Below are 24982 nucleotides of genomic sequence, written 5' to 3' on the forward strand. Positions count from 1 at the left end.
TTGACTTTTCAGTATTGCAGGAGCAGTTAAGCTGTATAATGAGCAGCAGATGAATCTTTTATTTGTTAATTTTTTGTTAGCTACATGTATATATAGACAGACACACAGGTGCATACACACATCTGCTTTCAGTAATATATAACACAGCTTCAGCAAAAACCTGAGCTCACTGGAAGCTTGCCTGCATTTAGCAACTTTTTATTGATGCTTTGACATCTCCCATCTGAAATAGCTTGTGGTAAGTACTAAAAATGAAGAAATAGCAAAGCTTTCTAGAAGACACCTATTTAAAATGATCTCACAAGTATTTCAGCTTAACTGAAGAAATTACAGTTCTTTTTTTTTTCCCCAAAAAACTCCAAGACTTACATTACATCAATTAAAAATACATTCATTATCTTGGCTTATGGCAAAAGGGAGAGCAATAAGCAGTTGCTGTTTTGGAGAACAGCTCTCTGGGAAGAATTTTTCTGATATAAAACACAGGCCTAAGAGGCTCAATAATGCCTTGGGACAAATTTTTGCTGATGAACATTACCTTAGTTTCTTGGCTGGAATCCCCTCTGGCTTCTAAAAATCCAATTTCATTTCAAGGCAAATTTTGTCTTAGATATAAATGCAGAAAACCATGCAGTAAGGTTGGTTTCATACAGAACTGGAGAAATGCTGAGATTTGGGGTCTGAGGGAACATTTTCTTTGTTCTTTGGAATTTGGGATTTTTCCTTTAGATCCCCATGAATTTATGCAAACTGCATCCTTTGTCAATTGGGAGAGTTTTTTTAACCAGTCAGAAACAAGCATCCCCTAAATCCAAGTGCTCCACACGTTACTGCATGAATGTCAAGCTCTGTGAGTACCAACAGAAAGTTGTAACACCTTAGAAAAGCATCCAAGGACAAAAATACCAGAGGCAGAGTCACATACTGTTTACAGACACAACATACTGTCACAGTTTTAGTGGTGGCACTGTGGTCTTTGCATGCATCTGTTCCTATAACCTAGATTTTTGCTTAGTACTTCTGAACAAAATCCAACACAAGCCACAGGTAAAAATTTGCATTTTAGCATGAGACTTCAAAGCTCATTAGTGAAGACAGTGACTTTTAAAGACAAAATACCACTACTGTCTCTGAAAGCCCCTGAGATGTAAATCATTAGAGGTGGGGAAAGCAGTCACAAAATCCATTCTGGTGTTTCCTGTTCCCATTCCTTTGCCATGCCCCTTTGCTTGGGGCTGCTGCAAGGGAGGTGATGCCAGGCTGCAACCTCAGGCTGAGGTGCTGCAACTTGGCTTACATTTGTTCTTTTCCTATATGTCAGTCCTTTGTGTTTGGAGATGAAAGGTGCAGTGTGACAGAGAGGCCTCTCCTCCCTCCTTTAGAAACTGCTCCTCATCTCTGGTTTTCCACAGTTCAAACGCAAGGCTTTGAAAAAGATTTTGAAGCTGCATCTTGGATATGGAAATTCATGGCTTTGGGCAGGTTCATGATCAGGCCTAAAATTTCAAGCTTAAGATTATGAATCTGCTGCCTAAATGTAATTCATTTTATTTGTGCTTTGCCTTTCTCTGCTTTTTTAAGCAGCAGTGGGGTATTTTATAAGCATTATTTACCTGCTTTTATATGTGGATATCACTGTACCTGATTCATTCAGGATTTGCAGGCATGGTGGAAGCCAAACTCTCTGCAGTGGAAGCTCAGGGGGTAAAGATCTCAGAGGAGGAGGAGGGGTGCAGACAGCCACAGCAGACCAGGAAGAGGATGAAGTTTGCCTGGACATGGCAGTAGGGATCCACATGGGAACAGATTTGGGCAGCCACCCACCCCTGCAGCCACACCACCACCCATAGCAAGAGGCACTCACTCAGGCTCTGAAGACCAAAAGGTAGCAAAGGAGGGTGACCAAATGAAAGGATATGTTGGATTGGGTTTATAGGTGAAATTGGGAAACATGGATTTGTACTGTTTATTGCTTTTTAAATTTGTATGCTTTTTATCCTTGGCCTGCCACGTTCCTTCTGGAGGCTCAGTTTCCAAGCCCTCATTTTTAGCATTGTACAAGGATCTCAGATTGAATTGTATAAAATAAAAATGAACATTGTGGAATCTGTGAAATGACACTTCATTTTTCAGTAAACCAACTGTAGCAGAGAAGAATAAGAAGAAGAAACAATATTGGATTTATTTTTCTCTTTAATCAGGAAAGAAGAGTTATTGGAAGCCTCACTCAAGAGGTAAGATAAAAAAATGTCAAATATCACTGCCTTTTATTAAAGGAATCAGAAGAGAAAAATGTTTCAGCAATCAACAGTAAGGCAAGAGTAGCTGCAGACCTACAAAGATGCAGAAGGAGCACTGTGCCCATCACTATTGCAGTTTCACTGGTTTGTTATGAAAGGAGAAATTTCAGAGCCATGAAAATCAAACACCTCTCCTATTAAGACATGCTGAGAGTTTTGGTTGCTTAGCCTGGAGAAGGCTCCAGGGTAACCTTAGTGCTGCCTTTTGACATTTAAAGGTGGATCCCAGGAAAGATGGAGAGAGGCCTTTTATCAGGGTCTGTAGCAAGAGGACAAAAGGCAGTGGTTTTAAACTGAAAGAGGGTAGATTAAGTTTGGACAGAGGGAAGAAATTTCTTATGATGGGGCATTGGAATAAGTTGCCTGGAGAAGTTGGGGATCCCTTTAAGTAGGTTGGATGGGGCTTGGAGCACCTTTGTCTAGTGGAAGGCAGGGGTTTGGATGAGATGATCTTTAATGGTCCCTTCCAACCCAAATGATTCTATCATTCAATGAAATACTAATCCAGTGCAATTTTCCAGTCTTTTTGAGGGTTAAAAACATCCATGTTTTTCAGAAGGAAACTGGAGGGTCAGTTACCAGGATAGCCAGAAAGGCTTCATTCATCAGGAGCAGAGGCTACTGTCCTGGACTAGCACTTAGGGTAGTTTCTAGCTGTCATATGTTTCTCCGGCTTGCAGAGCTGCAGTTAAATAAATGAGATTAGCCAAGATATATGCAGTTCTTCAGGGTTCTGCCAGACATTTTGCCAGGTCTTACAGTGCTGACCTGCTAGAGTTTCCTCCTGCTTCCTGCTTTCACTAATCCACTGGAAACCCAGCCCCGGAGACCTGCCTTGCTGACCCCCATGTTCGTTAACCATAATTGTTGAATCTGTACAATGCAACAGCACCAGCACAATTAAAACAGTTCCTTCTCATGCCAAAGCTCTTGTGGGGTTGGCAGAGAGTTCTAATGAGGTCCCTGAACCCATCCATCACCCACGGCAGCCCCTCCAGCAGGTTCCATTCCCAGTGGCTGTGTGCCAGTCTGACACTGTGTGGCACGTACAAGTACTACAGCAACCTCTGCCACACACAGCCAGGGGACACGTCCCTCCACTCCACTGCCAGCTCCTTAGCCTTGGCACCTTAGAAATGTTTTCTCCTAATCCTAAAAAAAGTCTCTGTTTTTTTTCCTTTTATTCTCTTTCCTCCTACCCCAGACTCCCTGTGAGGAGTGGTTTTCATTTATTCCAAGCGTGTTTGGCAAGAGATTCCTTTTGTCCCACCCAGGCGTCAAGGGCATTTTGAGGTCTCGTTGAGCAATAAATAAATATTTGAGTTGTATTTCTGTTGTCTCGCTGTGGTGGCCTGGTTATCCATCTTGAGCTTTCCACCTTTGGAATCTGATGGAGAGAATGGTGAGAAGACACCTACTTCTCAAAGCCACTCTTCATGTCAGCTCTTCATTATGCCAAGTAAGAATGAATGTAAAATGATTTATCCTGGGGGAAAGGAGAAATGCTGGATCCAGGCAGCTGAATAAAAATATAAATCCTGCCAACTTTCAACAAAAATTGATCTTCATTGAGTGAGACAATCACAGGAAAGAGAAAAGAATTCTATATACAGAGTACAAATAATAGTGAGTTTTTATGGAACTACCACAGCTGCTGTCCCATACAGGCTGTGGTCAATGGTCAGTAAGGGAAGCCCTAAAAATAATGCTGCCATAGAAGTGAGGCTGCTAGGGAAATGGCCCAGCAGCACTGAGGGCCTAAGCAAAATCACCAAGGGCAAACTGCCCAAGCAGGACTGATTTTATGTTCATTCTGCAATGGCAAATCCCATCATGCACTCACGGCACAGAAAAAGGGGAGAACACGGGAGCTTCGCCAGGGTTTGCAGCTTTGAGTCACTCAGTGCACAGCAGAGAGTGGTTACATGTGACGTGTGCATCTGGTGACATAAAATGTGTTTGTACCTGGGCAGCAGAGCGTGGTGTAGAGTGCCCCAAGCTAGTGATGACCTGAGCTAGCGCAGCCCTCTGCCACCAAGGACTTCAGGGAATAATCAGAGGCCACACGAGGCAAGATGTCAGGCTCTGTCAGCACCCTGGGTCCCACAGCAGCTCAAGGACTGCTTCAAGGAGCCCCAGTGAGAGGGAGGACAGGGGATATATACACCTAACAGACCCAGGGGAGATCTAGTTGATTGTATCACACCAAGAGAAGGAGCATTAAGCAATGTCCAAGAGCATTAAGTTTGCACTTTCCAAAGAGAAGAGAGCGGTGATTTCAGGTCCCAAAACTGCCTCTATTCTTTATTCATGTTTATAGGTAACCATGGTGACTAATCAGGAGATTTGTGTCAGGCTTGGTGACTGCTGTGCATAATATATATATAAAAATAATATACCTGGGTGGTTTAGAACAGCACTTTCCTTACAGAGAGATGAACATATTTTGATTCGGATACAGCCCTTCACTCCCCCTACATGCAGTGAATGCTATCCTGTATCCTGTAGATTTTTTTACTCAGGCTGGACCCAATTGACTGGGGCAGTCAAAAAATTAAATATTTTTCTTTCCCTTCTTAGGAGAGGGGAGCAGAGACGTGCCCTAGACAGACCTGCTCATGATGAATGTTTTAACTTGTGAAAGCAATTCTGCTTCTCTGCCCCTCCCCTCACCCCTCTGTGATGCACATCCTGCTTCCAGACACATTTCAACCCTACCAGGTGTGAGGGATGGAGGCAAGTAAACCCCATCTGTCTCAAATCCAATGGCAACTACTGTGTCAGATTCTGCCGTGCTTTATATTGCATAAACATATATTAATGATTCCTTCCATACAACTCCCACAACTGCTGCTGTGCTGTAGTAAACTTTCTCTTGGCCTGGTATCAGCCAGTGAAGCTTCAGCCCAAAGGAATCTGACACAGTAGCAACTTAGCTGCACAACACCTTGATGGTTGTAGAGTTCACATTTCCCTCCATTGCCAATATCGAAGGAAGTGAGAACAGGCAGTGTGCAACCTTACAGCACAACATTGTTTCATCTCTGATTTCCTCCCCAGCCAATAAATGCCTCAGAAACTTTCTGCAAAGGAGAAATATTTGTGCATGATCTTGCACTTGAAAGCATATCCAAATTATAATGGAATGCTCTCCTCCAAAACAAAGATAATAGGGCTTGGGAAAATAATGTTTTAGGTGATGTCTATTAGAGACTGGCAAGCTGTCTGGCAGCAAATTCTTAGGGGAAACACAGCTTAATACTCTTGCTGAAGGGGATCAAGTGAAATGACAAGACAGGGAAAAGTAACACGTCTTGAGAGGTTAAATGCAAAAGCCTGATTAGTCCTCTCAATTATCCCAATCTTACTTTGCGAAATTCACTATTTGAGAAGTGCTTATTTCCAAATTATACTGAGATGAGCAAGAGGATAAGTCAGTGAAATTACTAAATGAAAACCAACCCTTTTATATAATACATGCAACCCGACCAATTTAGTACAACAAAATCTGTAGGCATTTGAAGTATCATGAAAATAGTGTCTTTAATATACAGTTTATATACTTACAATACGCAGTTTTAATTTGTTCATATACATTACAGGGATATTTATTTGCACCTGGTTTAAATAACAATCTGCCTCCAGCCTTTTACACAAAAGCCCAAAACAGCACAGAATTCCACAAAACCCATGCTTCGTTTTATAACGGAAATGTACTAAGCCAAAGTTTTGTGGCTTTCTCTTTTTTTTTTTTTTCCCCAAGTGTTACTTTTTTGACATACCCGAAGTGAATCTAAAGAGCTAAGAACAAACATATTTTTAATACAATTCAGAAGATTGTCCAAGTCAAGAGAATCACTCTGCAGATTTTCACACTGAAAATTTGGTTATTACACACAAAAATTGTGAAGTCTGAACAACTCCTGGACCACCAGGAGTTTAAGACATAACAAAATGGAGAGTCATTTATTGCTAGGTCTCAACAAGGGGCCTGCATTTCCCCACTGCCCTGCCATCCCTATAAATAAAAAGGGCGATCCCTCTCGGTTATTAGGATTTAATTTGTACCTTCTGGTTTGCACACAGGAATGCTGCAATTTCAGAGCATCAGAAAGAGGAGCCAGGAGAGCTGGGCTAAGCTGTAGTCCTCTCACAGGGCTGGTGTTTGGCTGTTAAGTACCGTGGTGTGACCCCCTGCCTGGCCTACAGGCAGGACTTGGCTGGCCTGTGCTACAGGGAAGCACACAAGAAGCTGGTGCCAGCACAATTTGTTTTGTGGGGGGACAACCAAGAAGTTGATTCAAGATGAAAACATAAAAGAAAACAATTATTTATAGACAGGTTTGAAACACAGCATGTTTTCAGGCAGTTTTGCTGTTTACGCTGCTTCTCTTGAAGCTGTTGTTAAGGAACAAAGGTCTTTTAAGTGGCAAGTAAACCTGTTCTATGAGAAAATACACAGCAAATTCTAACCCTTGCTTCTAGCTGAAAAGAACACTTCAAAATGTATTTCCCTTCTAATTTTGAATGGACCAAATGTTTTTGGTCTAAGTTTCTAGCTGTAGGCAATTTTTAAAATATGGCAAGAACAAGAATGCAAATATGCACTTTGAGTTGCTGTCAACACAGCTTTGGTTAGCCAGGCAGGCAGCAAGACAAAGAATCATCATACTAGGCACAATGAGCACTTGAAAGAAACTAGCATTTCCCCTCAAGTTTCCTCTCCATCCCTTCCCTTCCCAATTCAGTGTCCACCTCCAGGAAAGCCTCCATGCCAGAATCCAGCTTTCATTGCTGAAGACAGCATCAGTCCTTGTGCCAACACTGACAGTTGCATAGAAAGGATGTGGTTCCTGGTGCAGGACAGAGACAGCTCCATACAGAATGACATGATGTGTTTTTTGCTACCAAAACCCCCAGACAAACAAAAACCCCAAGGATAACACACAGCTCAGACAACCAAGTAAGCACCAGAGGCCATACATTTATTTAATCTGAAGAAAGAAATCTAAGGTTAGGACTGGCCTATTTTAGTGGACTGCCTTGAAAAGGTAAGTGATTTTAGGCCCACTCTGGCACAATGCTCAATGGTTACAGCTCTCAGGCCCCAAAGACAATCAACACAACTCCCATCAACATGGCTGGACTCCATTACTTCCCAAAATCAGATTGGTTTTCCCCACTGCCAACCTCAGTGCTGTGCTTGGGAGCTGCCACAGCCTGGCTACCTATTGAAAGGTAGCTCTTTCCAAAACCAAGGATCCAAAGGCTGAGCCACAACACTCCACACATCCAGTTTGCTCATCATCTGCTGATTCCACCAGAGCAGACACTTCAGTTCACCTTGGGTACCACAGCAGGCACACTGACACTGGAGCCATATAATTTACAGAACACAAATGTTAGGAACACCTAAATCCCCAAAAATGGCTTGGAAAGGGAAGGCGATGAGTGGCTAAGGGCAAAATACAAAGTTAAATGCTAATACATTATGCATAAAAGTAAGTAAGAAGTGCCAAGCAGAATGAGACAACTGGAAGGCCATCAATAGCAAGTCTGCAGTTAGAGATTTTAGCTGTACTTTGGCACACAGGCTCAGCTTCTGCAATCCATGCACATTTCTAGGCCTTTCTGTGAGCCAGTTCTATTTTGGTTTATGCACATGGGATGTTAATGCAGCATGGTCATGAATGCAAATTCCACCAGTTTCTTTGCAAGAATAACCACCTCAAGCAGGTAAGCAGAGATAATAGAATAGGTATGAATCCACAGTGAAAGAAGACTACTTTCTCAAGGATGTTAATATTCTGGGGGGTGTTATTACGTTAATATTATCCAGATTGTAGCATTTTCTTTTTTTTTTTTTTTGAGATATTTTGGGTTTTTTTACCTGGAATTAACAAGCTGAGCAAAACAAGGTACCTGACATTAAAGATTTGGCCCTTTCATATTTGAACACTCATCTGACACAGTGAGGTTTAAAAGGCAGTTGGTTTTGACTTGCATGTGGTCTACCAACAAGTATACACATCTAAACAGTATCTGAATTTGCTCTAGTCTTATTTGAAGCTAAAATATTTTAGAATGCTAATTAAAAAGCATTTGGAGAAAGCTATTGATCTGTTGCTTAAAGTCAATACATTACAAAAAACAGGATTATAAACCCTTGGGGGATTTTCTATTGGGATATTTATTGGCTCTATAGTACCCACAACAACTGGGCTTTGCTTTCTAGGTGGGAACTGGTGGTTTGCATTACTGGAAGACAAATAATGCATCTTGGCTTCGGCATGGCAACATGACATGAAATGTGTCCCAACAACAGAAAGCTCTATTTGCTAATAAATTCTCTTTAATGAGTCAATATGGTTGAGAAAACAGGCAACTCTAGCATTTTTGTCTCTGCTCTGTATTTTCTCTTGATACTCCCAACCACATGCCCTACCAATGGAGATATTTTTTAACACATCAAAAAGGTAAGCAAGGCAGGTGATGGTGTTCTCTTGGCCAGGGCTCTGCTCAGCAGTAAGTGAAGGTTAAGTTGCTCTAGCATTCCTAGTTCTGATCACCTGAGGATCCTGGGCATGTGCACTGATGAGGAAGGGATAACACAGACTGTTTCCTGAGGACCTCCACAAATCCAGTATATAAAGGCAGGGGGATCCTGGGGTTATTTAGACACATTGCAGAGAGCTCTGTCAACTACAAGAAATCCACAAAGGATGATCAAAAGTTAATCCTACTCCTAGCCTTTTGAGCAGTTAAATTTGAGAGGTCTCCAGGGGCAGACTAATGCCCACTCACCATCTCTGTGCTCCCTTTTAACTGCTGCTTCCATGTGACATCTACTGCAGTGAGTTTTTGCAGCTGGCAACTGAATTAGCACATCCTTTGATGCTACACCCCTCCCACTTTGACACCCACATCCCCCTAGCCCACTGCAAACAAGACAGGTGAACTGAAAAGATCACAAGCATTTCCTGTGGCATGGCCCAAAAGCTCCCTCAGCCCATTCTCAGCAGCATGCCATGCTCTGTTTCCGATCCCTCCCACCTTGCCAGCACTTTATTTCAAAGGCATGACACAGGAGCACTGTCACCTTCCCACACAGGTCTGACCGCAGGAACAGGAGAGCAGACCAAGCACATCTTCAGACAATCAGAACAGCAGCAGAAGAAACACAAGGAGTTGTTACCTTTCACCACAGCAGGGCTCCTGCAAGGGCTGTGCTAGCAGGCTGCTGCAGCAGGCAGAATCTGCTGAGAAAAGAGCCTGTGCACTGAATTGCTTTTCCCATGAGAAAGCTGCACGACCAGAAGTCATGCTATTTACTCCAGTCATCCGACTACAAAAGCAACTTTTGAAATCTACAGGTCATAAACTTTTAATTGGCCAGGGCAGAGTGGCTCAGTAGAAAATCCCCCTTCTCCCTCCCCTCTGGGCAACGAGCTAAGCTTGACTCTTGGTTTAAAAACATTTAACTCTTTTTTGCTCAAAGTAACATGGAAAATGCATCCACATTACAGATAGTCAGGAAGATATTATTAATAAAAATAATGCTGCAAGAATAGTGTATTAGTGGCACTTCACAGCAATTCTTAACATTTTCAGATGTAGTGTCAAAACCAATGCTTTTGTATATCTGCGAGTCACAGCATGTTGCCAAATATTATGTGAACAGAAATAATCCCGTAAGAAATATTTTTTTTGCAGTTAACACAAAACTGTAAACTGGATTGGTGTGTGTCTTTCAGCATCAAATCGTTCAGTAATAAATACGACTAAGTCTTAACAGACTATGGAGTCAAAGTTCCCTTAGTGTCCTGTTTTTAGCAGCTGTTGAATGTTCAGGGATGCACAAAGGCACACCTCTGCAGATTCTCTACCTTTATTATTGACATAGAAAAAAAAAGTCCATTCACCACTGAAAAATGTTTATCTGCATAGTAAGAATTTTTCTACTACTATTTACAAGAAGGATTTTTTAGTGCAAAAAACCAGGAAGTGATGTATTAGCTCAAATATATCAAGTACAGTTTCACTAAAAACTAGCCAGCATCACATCTTGGGCCGCCAGCCATTAATGAACTGTAATATTTTCTTAACCTGCAATTTGCTTAGCTTGAAGTCTTCTGATAGGATTTCTTCTGTAAGCTGAACCAGTAAATTGCCATCAATCTTCTCTGTGACAAAAAATGATATGACATCTTCTGACAGACCAATAAACCTCAACGATTTAGACACTTCCTCTATGGAGAGTCCAGAAAGGTCTGTGGGTGGCTGCCAGGGAGAGCCATCCCCACAAGACCTTGGTGCTAACTGCAGGTGGAGGGGAGATGAGAAGGGGTAAGACACAGAGAACGTATCCTGCATGCCCTTTTTAGCCAGATACTGATCTTCCAAGACGGCTGGAGAGCCAGCTTTTGATTCCTCCTCGGCACCATCTATTTTCAGTGGCAAGGGACACATGTCTGTAACTGTCTTATCTTCGCTTGGCTTCGGTGCCCGAGGAGGTAAGGCAGGACACGAATGGCTCTGCTTTGTGCTGCTGACTCCCAGAGTTTTCTCATCAGTGCAGTCTAGAGAGTAACTTGCTGACTTTGGACAGCTGGAGATGGTGTTTGTGAACTCTGTTGGAGTCAGCGGGGAGTACCCTGTTGGGAGCTCACATCCATCGAAGTCAAAAGTCAAAGGTGCTGGACAGTTTCTCTTTGGCGTACCTGGAGTCTTCTGTCTGGGGTAACTGTAGCTCCTGCTTGGATCAAGCAGGAAATCACTCCTATTCAGGCCATCAGCAGTTCCTGAAAAATGGTTTGGCCAAGATAACCTCGAGGGCAGGGCTTCAGCTGAGGGGCTTCCCAAAGGCATTGTGCTGTCAGGCTCTTTGGATTCGGTTTTCATCATGTTACATGGGTAGCAGGAAACAGGTGTGCTCTCAGTCGGGTTGGTGTTGTCGCTCTCTGTGACATTACTTAAGGAACAAAGCAGAAAGGATGTTGTTAGTAAGAAAAAAATTGGCATTTCAATGAACTCATAAATCTGATAGAAGGTGACCACCACAAGGAAAGAATCATCTTTCCTCCAGCAGAACTTTTCACATTTGAATTAACATGCTTGAATTAATGTATTGACAGTTCCTTCACCCATTCTTACAAGCCTGACAAGATGCTGATATACCCAAAAGCCCCATGTCTTGTCATAAAAAAATTGATGCCTCAATTCAGTTCTGCGTCATCTCACAAATACTCAGTTTTTCACTGCTGAATTTCTGAGGGACACCACCATGGATAAGAAAGAGTCTCACATACACCAGAAAGATGTTCTAATCCAGCACTTTTCTATATATATACCACACAGATGTGTCATGGTATGCAAAAGCTCATATGAGGGCAGGTCAGCACTGCCCTAGGCCATGTGAACCAGTGCAGAGTACAGAGACATGGAGTGAGGCAATGCTCATGGCCAAAGGAAGAGTTCTAGCTGGAAGCAGACCTGGCTGGATGTGCTGAAGGATCAGGCTTTAAGCTTACCCAGAGTAACTTGTTGGTGGGTCTGGATCTTTAAAAAGCTTTGATGTTAAACACTTGCTCTTCAAAGGCACCTAAAGAAAGTTACCCTTGATCCACTTCCAGGTGGTGAACTAAGCTCAGCCTGTCCAAGGGAGCTGATGATTTATATATCCAAGTGTCCCCAAGAGATGGAGATGACAACAAAAGCACACAATCTCTTATCAAAAGCAAACGCTTGCTGATTTTATGCCACCTTCTAAAAGAAAATCTGAAAGATTGTGCTGATCTTTGGAATTTTAGCCAACTAAACCAGAACACCGGAAAAACAATTAGCAGACTTATAAAATCCTTACTCAACACAATAGACAGAAACCAACAGCTGAAAAAAATTGCTTTAATGACTTGTCTCTCTCTCCTGAAAACAAACTACTCAAGTAAAAACTCAGTAGTCACCCCATGACAGCTCAGTGAACACTGCTTGAGAATGGATCAAGCTATCAAAATGGATCAATGGCGCTATCAAAAAACCAGCACAGTTTTCAATGGATTGACACAAAATTACTTCCTTGTGTGCTTCCAGTGGATCAGAGAGGCCAATCTAGACTTACCCAGATCAAATACAAAGTGCAGATGTGTAAAAACAGTCCTAATCTACATCACTGGAAAATATCTATCTCAACAAATACAGTTTCCCTCTTTCCAACCATCTCTCAGTCTCCATTCTGTGCCTTCCAAACTTTTCCTCTGTTTATGTCACTAATACAAGTCTGATAGGTAAAGCAGCTGGATGTTTTCAATATGAGACATGGAGTTTTGCCCCCTCAACAGGCATACACCATCAACTCGTTATTTCTGGCTGCTTAAAGGCCAACTGGTGTATTGCACACAGTGCAAATCATTTTTCACAAACCAAGCCATCAAGCTGAGACAATAGTCAGTGAGGTGTTGTAAACAACCAACAATGCAGAGCAATTAAATTGATTGATCCCATTTCTGTTCTCTAATTCCATACTAGAACTGGAACATTTACTGAGTTCAAAGACTAATGGAATTTCTGAAAACATTTTAACATTTTTGAAGTGCTTCCTTATTTGGCCTAAAATGAACTGCCTGGGACTCAGTGTGAAAGGATGCAAGACAAGCCTCAAATACAGCTGAAGTCAGGTATCAGGCATTTTTAGAGACAGATAAGGACAAATCATACTGACTTTGTTTCTGTTTAAAATGCTGTCTGCAACCCTTCATGATCCAGAAAACAAGTTTATTGATATAAATGGCAAAGCAATCTGGTTACTCTGCACAATAGCAATTTTCTAGTAGGTTCCTCTGCAGCTCCAGGTCAGCTCTACCAAAATGGAGACACCTGGTCTGGACCCAGCTGGAGATGAATTTCATGCAAATACTGTGAAAGTCTAGGCTTTCTTTTCATAGAATCACAGGATTATTTAGGTTGGAAAAGACCTCTAAGATCATCAATCCAACCATTAATCCAGCCCTGCCAAGTCCACACTAAACCATGTCCCCAGGTGACACATCTACACTTTTTTTGAACACTTCCAGTGACTCCAACACTTCCCTGAGCAGCCTGTTCTAATGCTTGACAGCCCTTTCCATGAAGAAATTTTTCCTAACATCCAATCTAAACCTCCCCTGGTGCAGCTTAAGACATTTTCTTCTCATTTTATTGCTTGTTAGTTGGGAGAACAGACTGACCCCCATCTCACTGTAACTTTCTGCATTCCTGAGAAACTTCACTTCTGTTTTCCTAGTTTTTTGGAAGGCAGATGTATTCTTTGCTACAAAGAGAGCAAACAGCATTTGGTGGGCCCCTAAAGCTGGGAGGTCTTGTGCTCAGCCTCCTGTGGAGTAGACCTTGACAGAACAACCCAACAGGCTTTCATAAAATAAGCAAGCAGTCTTGATTTAGAGTGATCATTGCCAGATCCACAAAACTAAGCTGCAAATGTGCAGTACGACTTAGTAAGGCAATTTCAGCATAAGTTATTATACCAACTGCATCGAGGCTGAAATTAATTCAGTGATGTTTTGGATGAATTTATAATATCCACACAGGTTGCATTGTGTCATTGAAGGGGTACCAAAAACAATGGCAAGAAGACGCCTAAGGCAAAAAGGAGGTGAGGTTTCAGAAGGTGCATATACTTTCTGAAGCTGAAAGAAAGACACTGTACCACTAAGAAAAGCTATGCAGCCACATAATTCAGAATTTACTGTCAACTTTCAGCAAGCCTGGGTGGATTCTCTGGATTGTGGGTTGGGTTTGTGCTGAAGTGTGTTTGATGTGGAAGCTGTCTGGCCCCCCTCTGCTACATCTCACTTAGCACTCAGTGGTGTCTGCTGGTCTTTCTGTCCTCCATCACATCCACCCTGTAGGTGTCCATGCAGTTAGCACAACACATTTCTGGATTACCCCACTTATTTTGTGTCCCTGATTATCACAGCTGGCTGCACTGCATGCAGCACTGAAATCCCACCCAAAAACTAGCATTGAGGTGGTCTGGTTTGAAGACTCAAACCTTTCAAGAAACATGGAGAACTATACATGATCTCTTAACTAGACAGCCTATGTAACCTAAAAGTGATATTACCTCTAGCAATGCATGCAGGTGTTTAGTATAAACTGCTGTGTCCTATCTAGTAAAATATAGTTTTGGCTGGAGCTTTCCTTCCTTTTGAATCTTTAACAACAACTTGACAGTTTAGCCTGTTTTACTGCAAGTCTGACACCGCACTGTGCCTTAGAAACAAGTGCCTTCGAAAAGAACAGTGCTAAATTTAACTTTCTCAGAAAGTGCTAGCACAGCTCAAACACATACATGTTGTGCAGTCCTGAAGAGTAGTAGGACAGAGTGGGGCTGGGAGAGCGGGTCTGCTGTCGGGCAGGCTTCGCTGTGCGAGGAGGGATGGAAGGGCTGGTGGAGGATGGCTTTGAGCTCCGTGGCGGCACCGGGGGAGCGTTGAGGAGCCTGCATTCCTCTTTCACCTGCACAAAAGAAGAACGTGTAAGCAAGCAGCAAGAAAATCTGGGCAACAGCAGCCTCAAACAGATGAAGCACATCTGGTTCTGCCTTATTCTTTGAAAGGAAATAATTAAAAAGGGAGGAGAAGGGAGAAATGGAAAAGTATATATGTTTGCAACAGTGTGTATCTGTCAAGGAAGTCCAAAAGAAGCTTTGCCACTGGTAGAACTACCAGCAATCTTTTTTAGGACACATTTCAGCAGTTTGATAGCCACTCTTTTCAAAAAGTAGCAACAATGAAACCATGTAAAAGAGCCTTCTAGTAACACAGAAAATCAGACAGACTGTTCCTGATATTATACATTCTGTAAGGAGCAATTCATTACACTTGAACTTCATTAGTGTTGCTTACTTAGATGTAACAAACCAAGCTTATGTAATGAAAATATCTCAATGTTTGATGTTTCCTGACTTACTTCACCAGTGACAGTCAGTCATCCAACTCTAAGATGATTCCCAGCCTCTCTCCCTCAGGAATAGTACATTCATCTCATATTTACCAGCTTCTGGGTTCAAACTAGGAGCTTCAGTCCATCTGTATCTGCCAAAGCAGTGCAGGCAAGGCTGCCCAAAATGTACAAGTGGAAAGGTGTACACCCAGCCTACAGGTCCGCTCTGAGCAGCTAGACAACCTCACAGCTTAAAATACACAGCTGTAGCACTATCACCTGAAATTTACTGTGGTGTGCCTGTGTAGGAGCAAAATGTCAGGATCCATCCCCATAAAAAAATATGATGGAATTAAGGACTTAATCTCATCATGACATATTTGAGAGAGCAACTTTATTTAGTAGGGCTAGAGGTGAGAAGGCTGCTGAGAATTCAGCTGCCAGGCAGGATTTTTAACAATTCACCACCTGCCCCTGGGCAAGAGGAGACCTCTATGTTCTCCTTGTCTGAAACAGTCTCAGATGCATCAGAAAAAGGAAATTATTTTTGTGTTTGAAAGCTGAAGTTTATTTTTAAATTTTACAACAATGCAGAGCTAACAGTTATCTTAGCAGTTCTGCAACACATAATTAGCAATTAAAGTGATTTAATGTATTTAAAAACAAAATAAATGTGGAACCTTTTGCAATCCACTTCAGTGCTTTCAAAATGCAACAACATATTTAGTACTTCAGTGAAATGGAAAACTGGGGACTAGGACATTGTAGTACATTTTTTCCCTAATTCAAAACAAGTCAAAATTACAGGAAATGCCCGTCAGCATAAAACACTGAAATAAATCTTGTTCTAAGGGATCTTATTTGCTCTTTCAAGGAAAGGGGAAAAAATGAATCAATTTTATTCATGTTTGTTATTGAATTCAGGCATAAAATTCTTCAACTGAAGACTTTTTCTCCCCCCAAGTCAGAATAGGCAAACTTAATAGTGAATGCTATTGAATATATATCCATGGGGTTAGAGAGACCATTCAGGGGAGCTCTTGGAGCACAGCAGATGGTCAAAGGCTTAAAGCTCTTCTTTCCTGGAAGACTGAGGAATTCAAAGGTGCTGGCATAACAAATATGCCAAACTCCCTTGCTTGACCCAGATTGCAGATGAGAATGAAGCCATAAATAATACCTGTGTGCAGTCCCAATTGGTCCCTGTCACAAAATCACAATTACAGTTACCACATACAGCCCCCAGGAAAGCCAGCAGAGGAATAAAAAGGAGATATTTTGCAGATTATTAATAACTGACAAGAGCAAGGGGGAGCTTCAGGAAAGCCATGCTCACTAGGTCCAAGAGAATGGCAATGAAATAAATGCAGGAGATGAGTGGAACTGCCACGGTGTGACAGGACAATGATCTCGATGGCTGCTGCTCTTAGCTGGAAATACTCTTTACCCTGGAAGTACTAAATGTCACATGGCTGTCGGATACAGATAAAAAACACTTACACTGCACAACCTGAAACTTCTATTTGACATTGAGCTCTCTCATGCTCCAACCCTCCTTCCTGTGACCTAGGAATGGTGACCTGTTTCCAATGGCATGAGATGCTACGTTGATTTTAAGACCTCTGCTCCTTTTCCCTGCTGCCAGCCCAATCCCTGCCAGCAGCACCTGGGCCCTGGGGTGCCACTGCTGAATGTGGGCATCATGGGTGCCCATTGCAGTGACCAGCTCTGAGGCTGCCTGGATAAAAGCTGCCCTGTCACCAGCCTGTCTGTGAGTGTAACATAGAGCAGTTCCGCACTCCTCGCCCACAGGAGCCTGAGCTTCCGGTGCACTCCATTAGGGATGTGCTTTGTATCAATCAGGAAAACAGCTTCTGATCTTATGCAAATTAATGTTTGGGGAATGAAGAAATCAGTAATTTACAGGCCTTACTTCAGAGGTTATTCCCCCCTCCTCTGCCTTCATGCTACTTTTATTTTCTGAAAGGTATTTAGAAAATACATATAATGTATCACAATGCTTCATCCTGCTAGAGAGAAGAAAACCAGAACAGCTTCTGAAATACCCAGATGTCCTTTCCCATCCTGCAAACAGCTCCTGGACACACATTTTAAATTTAGTGCAAAAATACAATTGCCAGCCAACCTTTACACAGAAATGCTATGGAATATCATTCTAGAGGGAGTGATGACTAAACCAGCAGCTCCTGAGATCTACTTACTCTATAAATACCTACATGGAAACCATGCAAACGTCTCCTCGGCCTCAGCCCACAGACGAATTCTGTAGGTCACTGATACTCACTCCAAAACTGTTCCAGAAGCTATAAAAGCAAGTCTAAATTATTATAATCCATGAAAATGTAGGTTTTTAGTTTTGTTTTATTTTTAATGGGGCTACACCCCCTGCCCACCTCTAAATTTCAGCTAATATCTTTAGCAGAAGTTATTTCTCCAAAATGGCTAGAAAGCTACACTGACATTGCTGACAGCACTCACACATTACCTCAGTAATGTAAGACACACATGACAAAATTGCACACTTTCCAAAATAACTCTAAAGTGTCTATCAGGGTGACACTTGGGATATGCATCTACCCCAAGTGTCACCCTGCTGTCTCCAAAAGGGACTCATGGGGATTCCCCAGGTATGAGGGTCTACAATGATGCTGTGTATGTGCTCCACAGCTCTCCCAGTGCCCACAGCTCAGGGGTGAGACCCTCATGTCGCAGGCACGCCACAAAGGGCTGTGGGGACAGCCTTCCTCCCCCACCACCCACCCCCAACACTGCAGCACTCCTCTGACCCTGTGCAGAAGCAGTTCAGCTCACACAAATCAGCAGGAAACGAATCATTTTCCAGATCCAGACCTGGCTGCCTGCCCAGGCACAGGAGTGCCAGAGCCAGCACAAAAGGGAAGCCAGGACGATGTGTCTGGGAAAGGAGGAGGAGGAGGAGGTGGAGGAGGGTGGGACCAGCCCCACTCCAGCTAACACCAGTAGGCTGCCAGGGAGCCTCATCTCCATATGGTGGTGCTGGGCACTTGTCCAAGAGTCTGGACAAAGTGTCAGTGCATACCTGACCTCAGAGGCAAGGAAGTGCTCTTGGGTTCCTGCACTTAACACTGCACATAAACACTTTGCTGAGAAGACACAATGTCTTGCCTTCCCTGGCTGCTCCACCTCTTGCATTTGCTTTTTGGGGAAGTTTTGGTGGCACAGTCCACGGGCTGTAGTTGGGCATTTTGTGCCTGCCTGGTGTCCTCCTCCTCTCTCCTCTCTGCACCTCCCCAGGCACTGCAGAGCCTGGCCAGGGGCATCCCCACAGAAATCCACTGCAGCATGAATGAACACACCTCAGCTTTCAACCAGGTTGTGACCTGACTCATGAGGGCAAGGCTACAGCCAACGCTACTGGACTGTTGGATGGCAATAGGAAAGGTATGGGATCATCATGTTTTGCTGCAGTTTGGTCTCAAATTAGTCTTAATTTCCTGTACAGACATGGTCTTGAAATCACTATAAGACTTGCAAGTAGAATGGTATTTTTTAAATTCCAGAAAAACCCTTGCAAAACAAATTTGTTAAATAATGATATACACCAAGATTCACGTGATATATGTATCACTGACATTTTGCTAAAGACTCCTAGACACTCTTTCCTGCAGGAATCTTCTTCCTTACTTTCTTTTTTTTTTTTTTTTTCTTAAATAATGCTTAGGATTATGTCAAGAGACAAGATAATGAGTGGATTCTCCAGCCAGCCTGCAAAAGGTCCTGTTGATAAAATACATTTGCATTTTTCCCTCCTAAGTCTCCATGACATTTCAGGTTTGAAGAAGTGATTTCTCCCATGAGTTTTCATTAAAAACCTTAGGCCAGGAAACATGGTCTGTTTACAGCTGAGTCTTCTAGAAGGCTCATTTATCAATTCTGCAGAGCTCCTATTTAAACATATTTTCTTTCAATAAGCAGTACAGAGCAATTAGTTCAGGTCTAGTTTGATAAAGTTTCCTTGGGGACAATGACACAGTGTTCTTCAAAATTTGCTACAGGGTCACAATAGAGAAGACAATTTCTCCTTAAAATCTGTAAAAATTCTAGCTGTTCTCATTATCAGAGCCTGTTAATTGAAGACATACTAAGGCAATCTGAGAAATTGCCAAGTGGGTCATGCCCTATACACTCTGGCCACAGAAGATACCAGAAAACATGGAGGTGACATGGAGAGATGACGTGGAAAGCAAGAGAATGAAGTGACTCAGCAATTCTTAGACCTTGTTTGTGTGAGCAAGAAACCCAAAATAAATATCATCTGAAAGTATCAGGATTAAGCTATTAGATCAGTAATATTAAATATACTCCTCTGATTTTTAAGACATGACTTATAGCAAACTAGCTGAAGGGGCACATCTTGCCGAGTTTGACTGTTCCCTTGCCCTGTATGTGCTCTTCCCCCCTCCACCAAGTATTCCCTAAAAAGATCTGCATGCAAACTCTTCAGCACCTAAAAAAGGAAACAAACAAACAAATATAAATAACCCTGACTTACTGCTTCTGATTTAGGAGGCACTGGAGGTGGAGGTAGGGAAACATCTGAAGACTTTGTGGTTGTTCCGATAGTTGCAGGCACAGGAAGAGGCGCGGTGCCACACTTCGATCGGAAGGATCCTCTGTAGTTGTCACACTTGCTCTTCTCACTTAGTGAGCACGAGAGAGGCTGATCACCACCCTTTCCAGACCCTTGGTCCAACCAGAGCTCTTCGTAAGGAAGCTCCGGTTTTGTGGGCAGAAACATGGATTCTTCGCTAACTTCAGGGAAAAGGTAATCACTGCCACTGTCCCCGGACTCCTGGTACTGAAGAGCGTCGTGAGAGAACAGGGCCCACTCGTTACACAAGTCCCTGCAGCCGTGGAGGTTCACCTCGCTGTTCCCATGCAGGTTGTTGCCGTAGACGCAGACGGAGAGCCGGTGGAAGGACTGCGTGAGCTCGTCCCGCGCGTAGCTGAGGGAGTTGGGCACGTGGCTGTGCCCCGCGCACCGGCTCTTCTTCGGGCTCTTGCACTCGTCGTTCCAGTCAGTCTTCACATCCCGCACGGCACGCGAGTACTCGTCTATGTCAAACTGCTCCTGGCATATGTTAAACCAGTGCTGGATGAGGGGCTCGTGCCACAGCTCCCCCTTCACCACGCTATCAGGTAGAATAAATTTCGGAAGTGTCAAGTGCAAGGGAAAATGCATGGGAATGATTTTGTTTCCACGAAGCACGCAGCAAACTACCACAGTCTTGGTCTGAATGTTGACAAACTTGTACCTGTGCCCCTCACGGATGAAATGCAGGTCATAAGGGTTTCTCGGTGTAGGACTTGGCACAGTCACATTCACAGGCAGCCTGGTTTTCTCTACTATATTGCGAATCGTGTGCTCACCTTCCTGCATCTGCACCTCCAGCGGGCTGCGGGTGCTGAACTTGCCCTTACACTGGAAAGGGAGACTGATGCTCTCGTTGGTCCTGTGGTTCATGCAGATGAGGCAGGGCATTTTGCCTCTGCCTAGCTTACTAATTGAATTAAGCTTCCCGATTTTTTTGAAGATGGTGTTGAGCCGTGACTTCTCCTTAGAAGACTTTGCATAAAGGATTTCTGCTTGCCCCATTAAAGTGAGCTCATCCCCAGTACTAAGGGTAATGTTGTAAACTTCAGTGTCTTCATTGCATTCACCTGAAGCTACCTGCAAAATAATAACAAAAAATTTGATCTTCCTCCAATGAAGACAATACTTCAAATCACATCAAATCTCTTGAGACTGAACTTGCAAGACTATGTATTGGAAAAAATGAAAGTAGCTTTATTTGAATAGCTGACTGGTCAAGTGCAAGGTGTTTAAGCTGAAGTAACCCTCTAAATTGTTCAGCTCATTCCTGCATCTTACTTGAGAGGAAAGAGCCACCTGAAACTGTCAAAGAAGGCATGAGAACAAACATAACCATAATCAGAAAGGGCAAATCCACATAGTCCAGCAGTTCAAATAGCCACTTGTGTCATACAGCTATGACAGACCATGTCTGGATTTCCTTGGGTATCTTTTCCCACCTTTGTTTTTGCTGTTTGTTAGAACGTATTTGCCAGGCTCTTGAGGGAAACAAACATCTTTCACCATCTTCAGCTCCCTGAGGAGCAGAAAAGGTGATCTCATCATTACAGATGAAGCATATCCCTTTGATATAATTTTTTCCAGGCTAGAGGGAATGACAGATGACATCTATTCCATGAAGGAGAAATCAAGACTATCAGTCTATCCCATATGCCTACCTCCCCCCCTGCTTTGCTCTCCTAGTCATAGACTTCCTTCCTCATTTTTTGATCGTAATTGCAATTTAAGAGATTAAACAACATATGCACAGCCATGTGTGAGCATTTCTAGTGTGGAAATTGTACCAGGAAAAAACCCCCAACAAAACAGATGTCCAAGGCTCATTTGCTTCTGAAGTTATTTCCCTATGACTGAAATAACTCTTTATAGACAAGATTGCTCTGCCTCATATTTGAGTGGTTTAATGTGAAAAGCCCTTTTCAGGGACGTAACAGAACCCACCCAATTCTTTGGTAGCAGCAGATTCCTACTCATAAATGAAAGTGCACCAGATAAACACTACTGGTCTGTTATAGACCATTTTATTTGCATTTTGAGAAACTGAACCTACTAAAGAAATTGCCAATGAAAACATATGATAAAATTGTATATCCCTTCCTCACCTCCAAAATCCCTAAAGACTTCATGGACTTGAGTGAAGTTCAAACTCCAAGCTTCAAACCCTGGTATCATCACACAACTGCACGAAATCAAAACTGTAATTCCAGTAAGTTAATAACTGACAAGTGCAGTGAATAATGCTTCCTCTTCTAAGACATGACCTGCAAACCCTCTGTATTTGCAGAGCTGTGATTATTTTCTGCAAGCCAGAATTGCAGTTGCACAGGCAGCTCAGGCGAGGTGTGCCGCCTTAGCACTTCAGGCTCGGGGCTTCCGGAGAGGAAGTCATTCAAACTCTGAATTATCTAAACAAACACTAATTGGTCTAATCCAGGAAACCACTAGGGTTTATGGTACGTAATACTCACTCACAGTTTGCACCAGTGGCCTGGCAGCATTTGAAACACCACGACATGAAATGAAAGCACTGGAGGCTCTTTTGCTGATAAGGCCCATGTGACGTTCATTGCTGGTTTCTCCTCACACTGTCACAGAGCGCTGCACTGGAGCTGCAGCCACACAGCCCTGCCTTTGAGGGGCTGATAGGGGCTGAGGACACACAGGGCTCTGTGCCTGTACCATGCCACCTCCCCCTTCTCTTTATGAGAGGGTATTTTCTCTAGGAATACTGGTTTCTAGAATCAACAAGTCCCCGCAAATGGCTGCTTTGACAATGCCAGCTATACTGTTGGACTTTTCACTTGGTGCTGCACCATCACAGCTTTTCTTTACTACTTGTGGGACACTGTCTGGAGCAAGGGAGGTGTCACAACCTGCGGCTGTGGGAGCCCCTCCTTGGCCAACTTACAGTTCCCTGGTGATTCCCAAACAAACAAGACACTGCAGGAGGAAATGGTGGGTCAGAGTGAAACCACAGAGGTAACTAAACGGCTGAGCTTTACAATGAGGGTCTTGTGGAGCAGCTACTTATTGATGCCATCCATTTCAACCAGCCAAATAGCAAATGGGCTTTTAGAGTCAACTGACATGTTTAAAGACAAAATGATTTTCAATTAAAAACACTGGAAAACATTTTTTTCATTGTTAGAAAAAATACAGTCACAGGATCATTGCAGGTGAAATAAGGCTGAATTTAACCCTCAATCTGTGTACAGATGGGGGAACGAGACACAGGAGAGCAGCAGAGTAGAAAGGGACCTGGGATGACAGCAAGTTGAACATGAGTCAGCAGTGCTCTGGCAGCCAGGGGAGACAGCTGTGTTCTGGGGTGCATCAGGCACAGCATTGCCAGCATCAGGCAAGGGAGGGGATTGTCCTGCTCTGCTCTGCTCTGGGGCGGCCTCACCTTGAGTGCTGGGGGCAGTTTTGGGTGTCACAGCGTAAAAAAGACATGAAGCTTTTAGAGAGCATCCAAAGGATGGCCATGAGGATGGTGAAGGGCTTTGAGGAGACCTCACTGCAGTTACATCTTCCTCATGAGGGGAACAGCAGGGGCAGACACTGATTTCTTCTCTATGTGACAGGACTCAAGGCCTGAAGTTGTGTCAGGGGACGTTTAGGTTGGGTATCAGGAAAAGGCTTTTCACCCAGAGGGTGGTTGGACATAGGAACAGGCTCCCCAGGGATGTGGTCACAGCACCAAGCCTGACAAAAGTTCAAGAAGCGTTTGGACAGTGCTCTCAGGCACATGGTGCAATTCTTGGGGTGTCCTGTGCAAGGCAAAGAGTTGGATTTTATTTTCCTCACGGGCCCCCTCCAATTCAGTATATTCTATGATATTCTATGAAAAGAAAGATGATGCCATAGTTCTAGTTTAGCATGCTAAGAAAAACGATGTTCTGCATTCTTTCTTCTAAACAAAAATATCAAGTGTTAGTTGCTGCTCAAAATTATAATAAAAACCAAAAACATTAAATGAAAAGTCTAAGACCTCATAAATTTATCTAATAAATTCTACTTATGGTGATGTTAAGATTGCTGATACATCCCACTGGGCTGCTTATACTTTAAAATTGGTAGGTAAATATGTGTTCCAGCATACTGGCAACAAAGATAAACCACACATATCATATCTATCTCTCTCAAAAACATAACAGTGCACAGATACTGCTCAGCTTTTGTTCTCAAGATTACAAAGGCTAAGGATCATTAGGCTAAATGATCCTTACTTTGTCCTTGTAGCAATGACATATGAAAATCAGACTTGCTTTTCCTTGTTCAAACATTTCACTTTATTAACAGCCACAAAACTTACAGACAAATCAACAAAGAGCCATGGACTCTAGCTTGGTTTTACATTGCCTTTTGTGAGCTTCACAGGCCTCCAGAAGCCCAGGAATTAGTCATGCAGAGCATTTCCTAAGAACAGATGGGACAGGAGGAAATGGCCTTGAGCTGCACCGGGGGAAGGAGGGGTTTAGATTGGATATCCAGAAATTTTTTTTTACCAAAAGGGTTGTCATTCACTGGAACAGGCTTCCCAGGAAAGTGGTTGTGTCACCATTCCTGGAAGCATTTATAAGATGTGAAGACGTGGCACTTGGGGACATAGTTTACTGGTGGACTTGACAGTGCTGGGGTAATGGATGGACTTGATGATCTCAAAGGTTTTTTCCGACCTAAATGATTCTGTGGTTCCATGCCAAATAGTACACTTATAGACAACATGAAAGTGCATATCATAAATTATTCCTGGAAGGCAGAAAGGGAAGTCCCACACCAGTCTTATCTCCCTCTACCCTCTAAGCTTTCAGCACTGACCCAGCAGGATTTGCATCTTCACAACCCTGCTGAGACCATTCTCTGGGCCCCCTCTGCTTCCTGCAATGCAAGCTGCTGCTGGGGTGCAGCAGAGCCCTACACTGTCTCAGACACTTGGACCTCATGGTGGCAGGTCCCAGCTGGTGAATGTGACATAGCATATCCCTGGTATAAGATGGACTCAAGCAGCAGTGCACACTGGCAGAGTTAAGGTGGTCCAGATCACAGACTAGTGCAGAAATAATCATACATTTTTGTGGTAAACTCC

The 24982-nt window shown here is 43.1% G+C and overlaps 1 protein-coding gene across 2 annotated transcripts in view; it reads right to left on the bottom strand.

Moving 5' to 3' along the window:
• Positions 1-5824: 5824 nt before the first annotated feature.
• GAREM1 (GRB2 associated regulator of MAPK1 subtype 1) overlaps positions 5825-24982 on the bottom strand; it is a 102329-nt gene continuing 83171 nt past the window's right edge. For both annotated transcript variants that reach the window (XM_074550267.1, XM_074550276.1), the window contains 3 exons: positions 19792-20970; positions 14647-14813; positions 5825-11271 (listed from right to left, as the gene is read on the bottom strand). In XM_074550267.1, coding sequence (XP_074406368.1) covers positions 10359-11271; positions 14647-14813; positions 19792-20970 — 2259 coding nt within the window. In that variant the 3' untranslated portion in view covers positions 5825-10358. The remainder of the gene's footprint in view (positions 11272-14646; positions 14814-19791; positions 20971-24982) is intronic.

The sequence above is a fragment of the Zonotrichia albicollis genome, chromosome 1, assembly GCF_047830755.1.
Source record: "Zonotrichia albicollis isolate bZonAlb1 chromosome 1, bZonAlb1.hap1, whole genome shotgun sequence".
NCBI classification, from domain to species: Eukaryota; Metazoa; Chordata; class Aves; order Passeriformes; family Passerellidae; genus Zonotrichia; species Zonotrichia albicollis.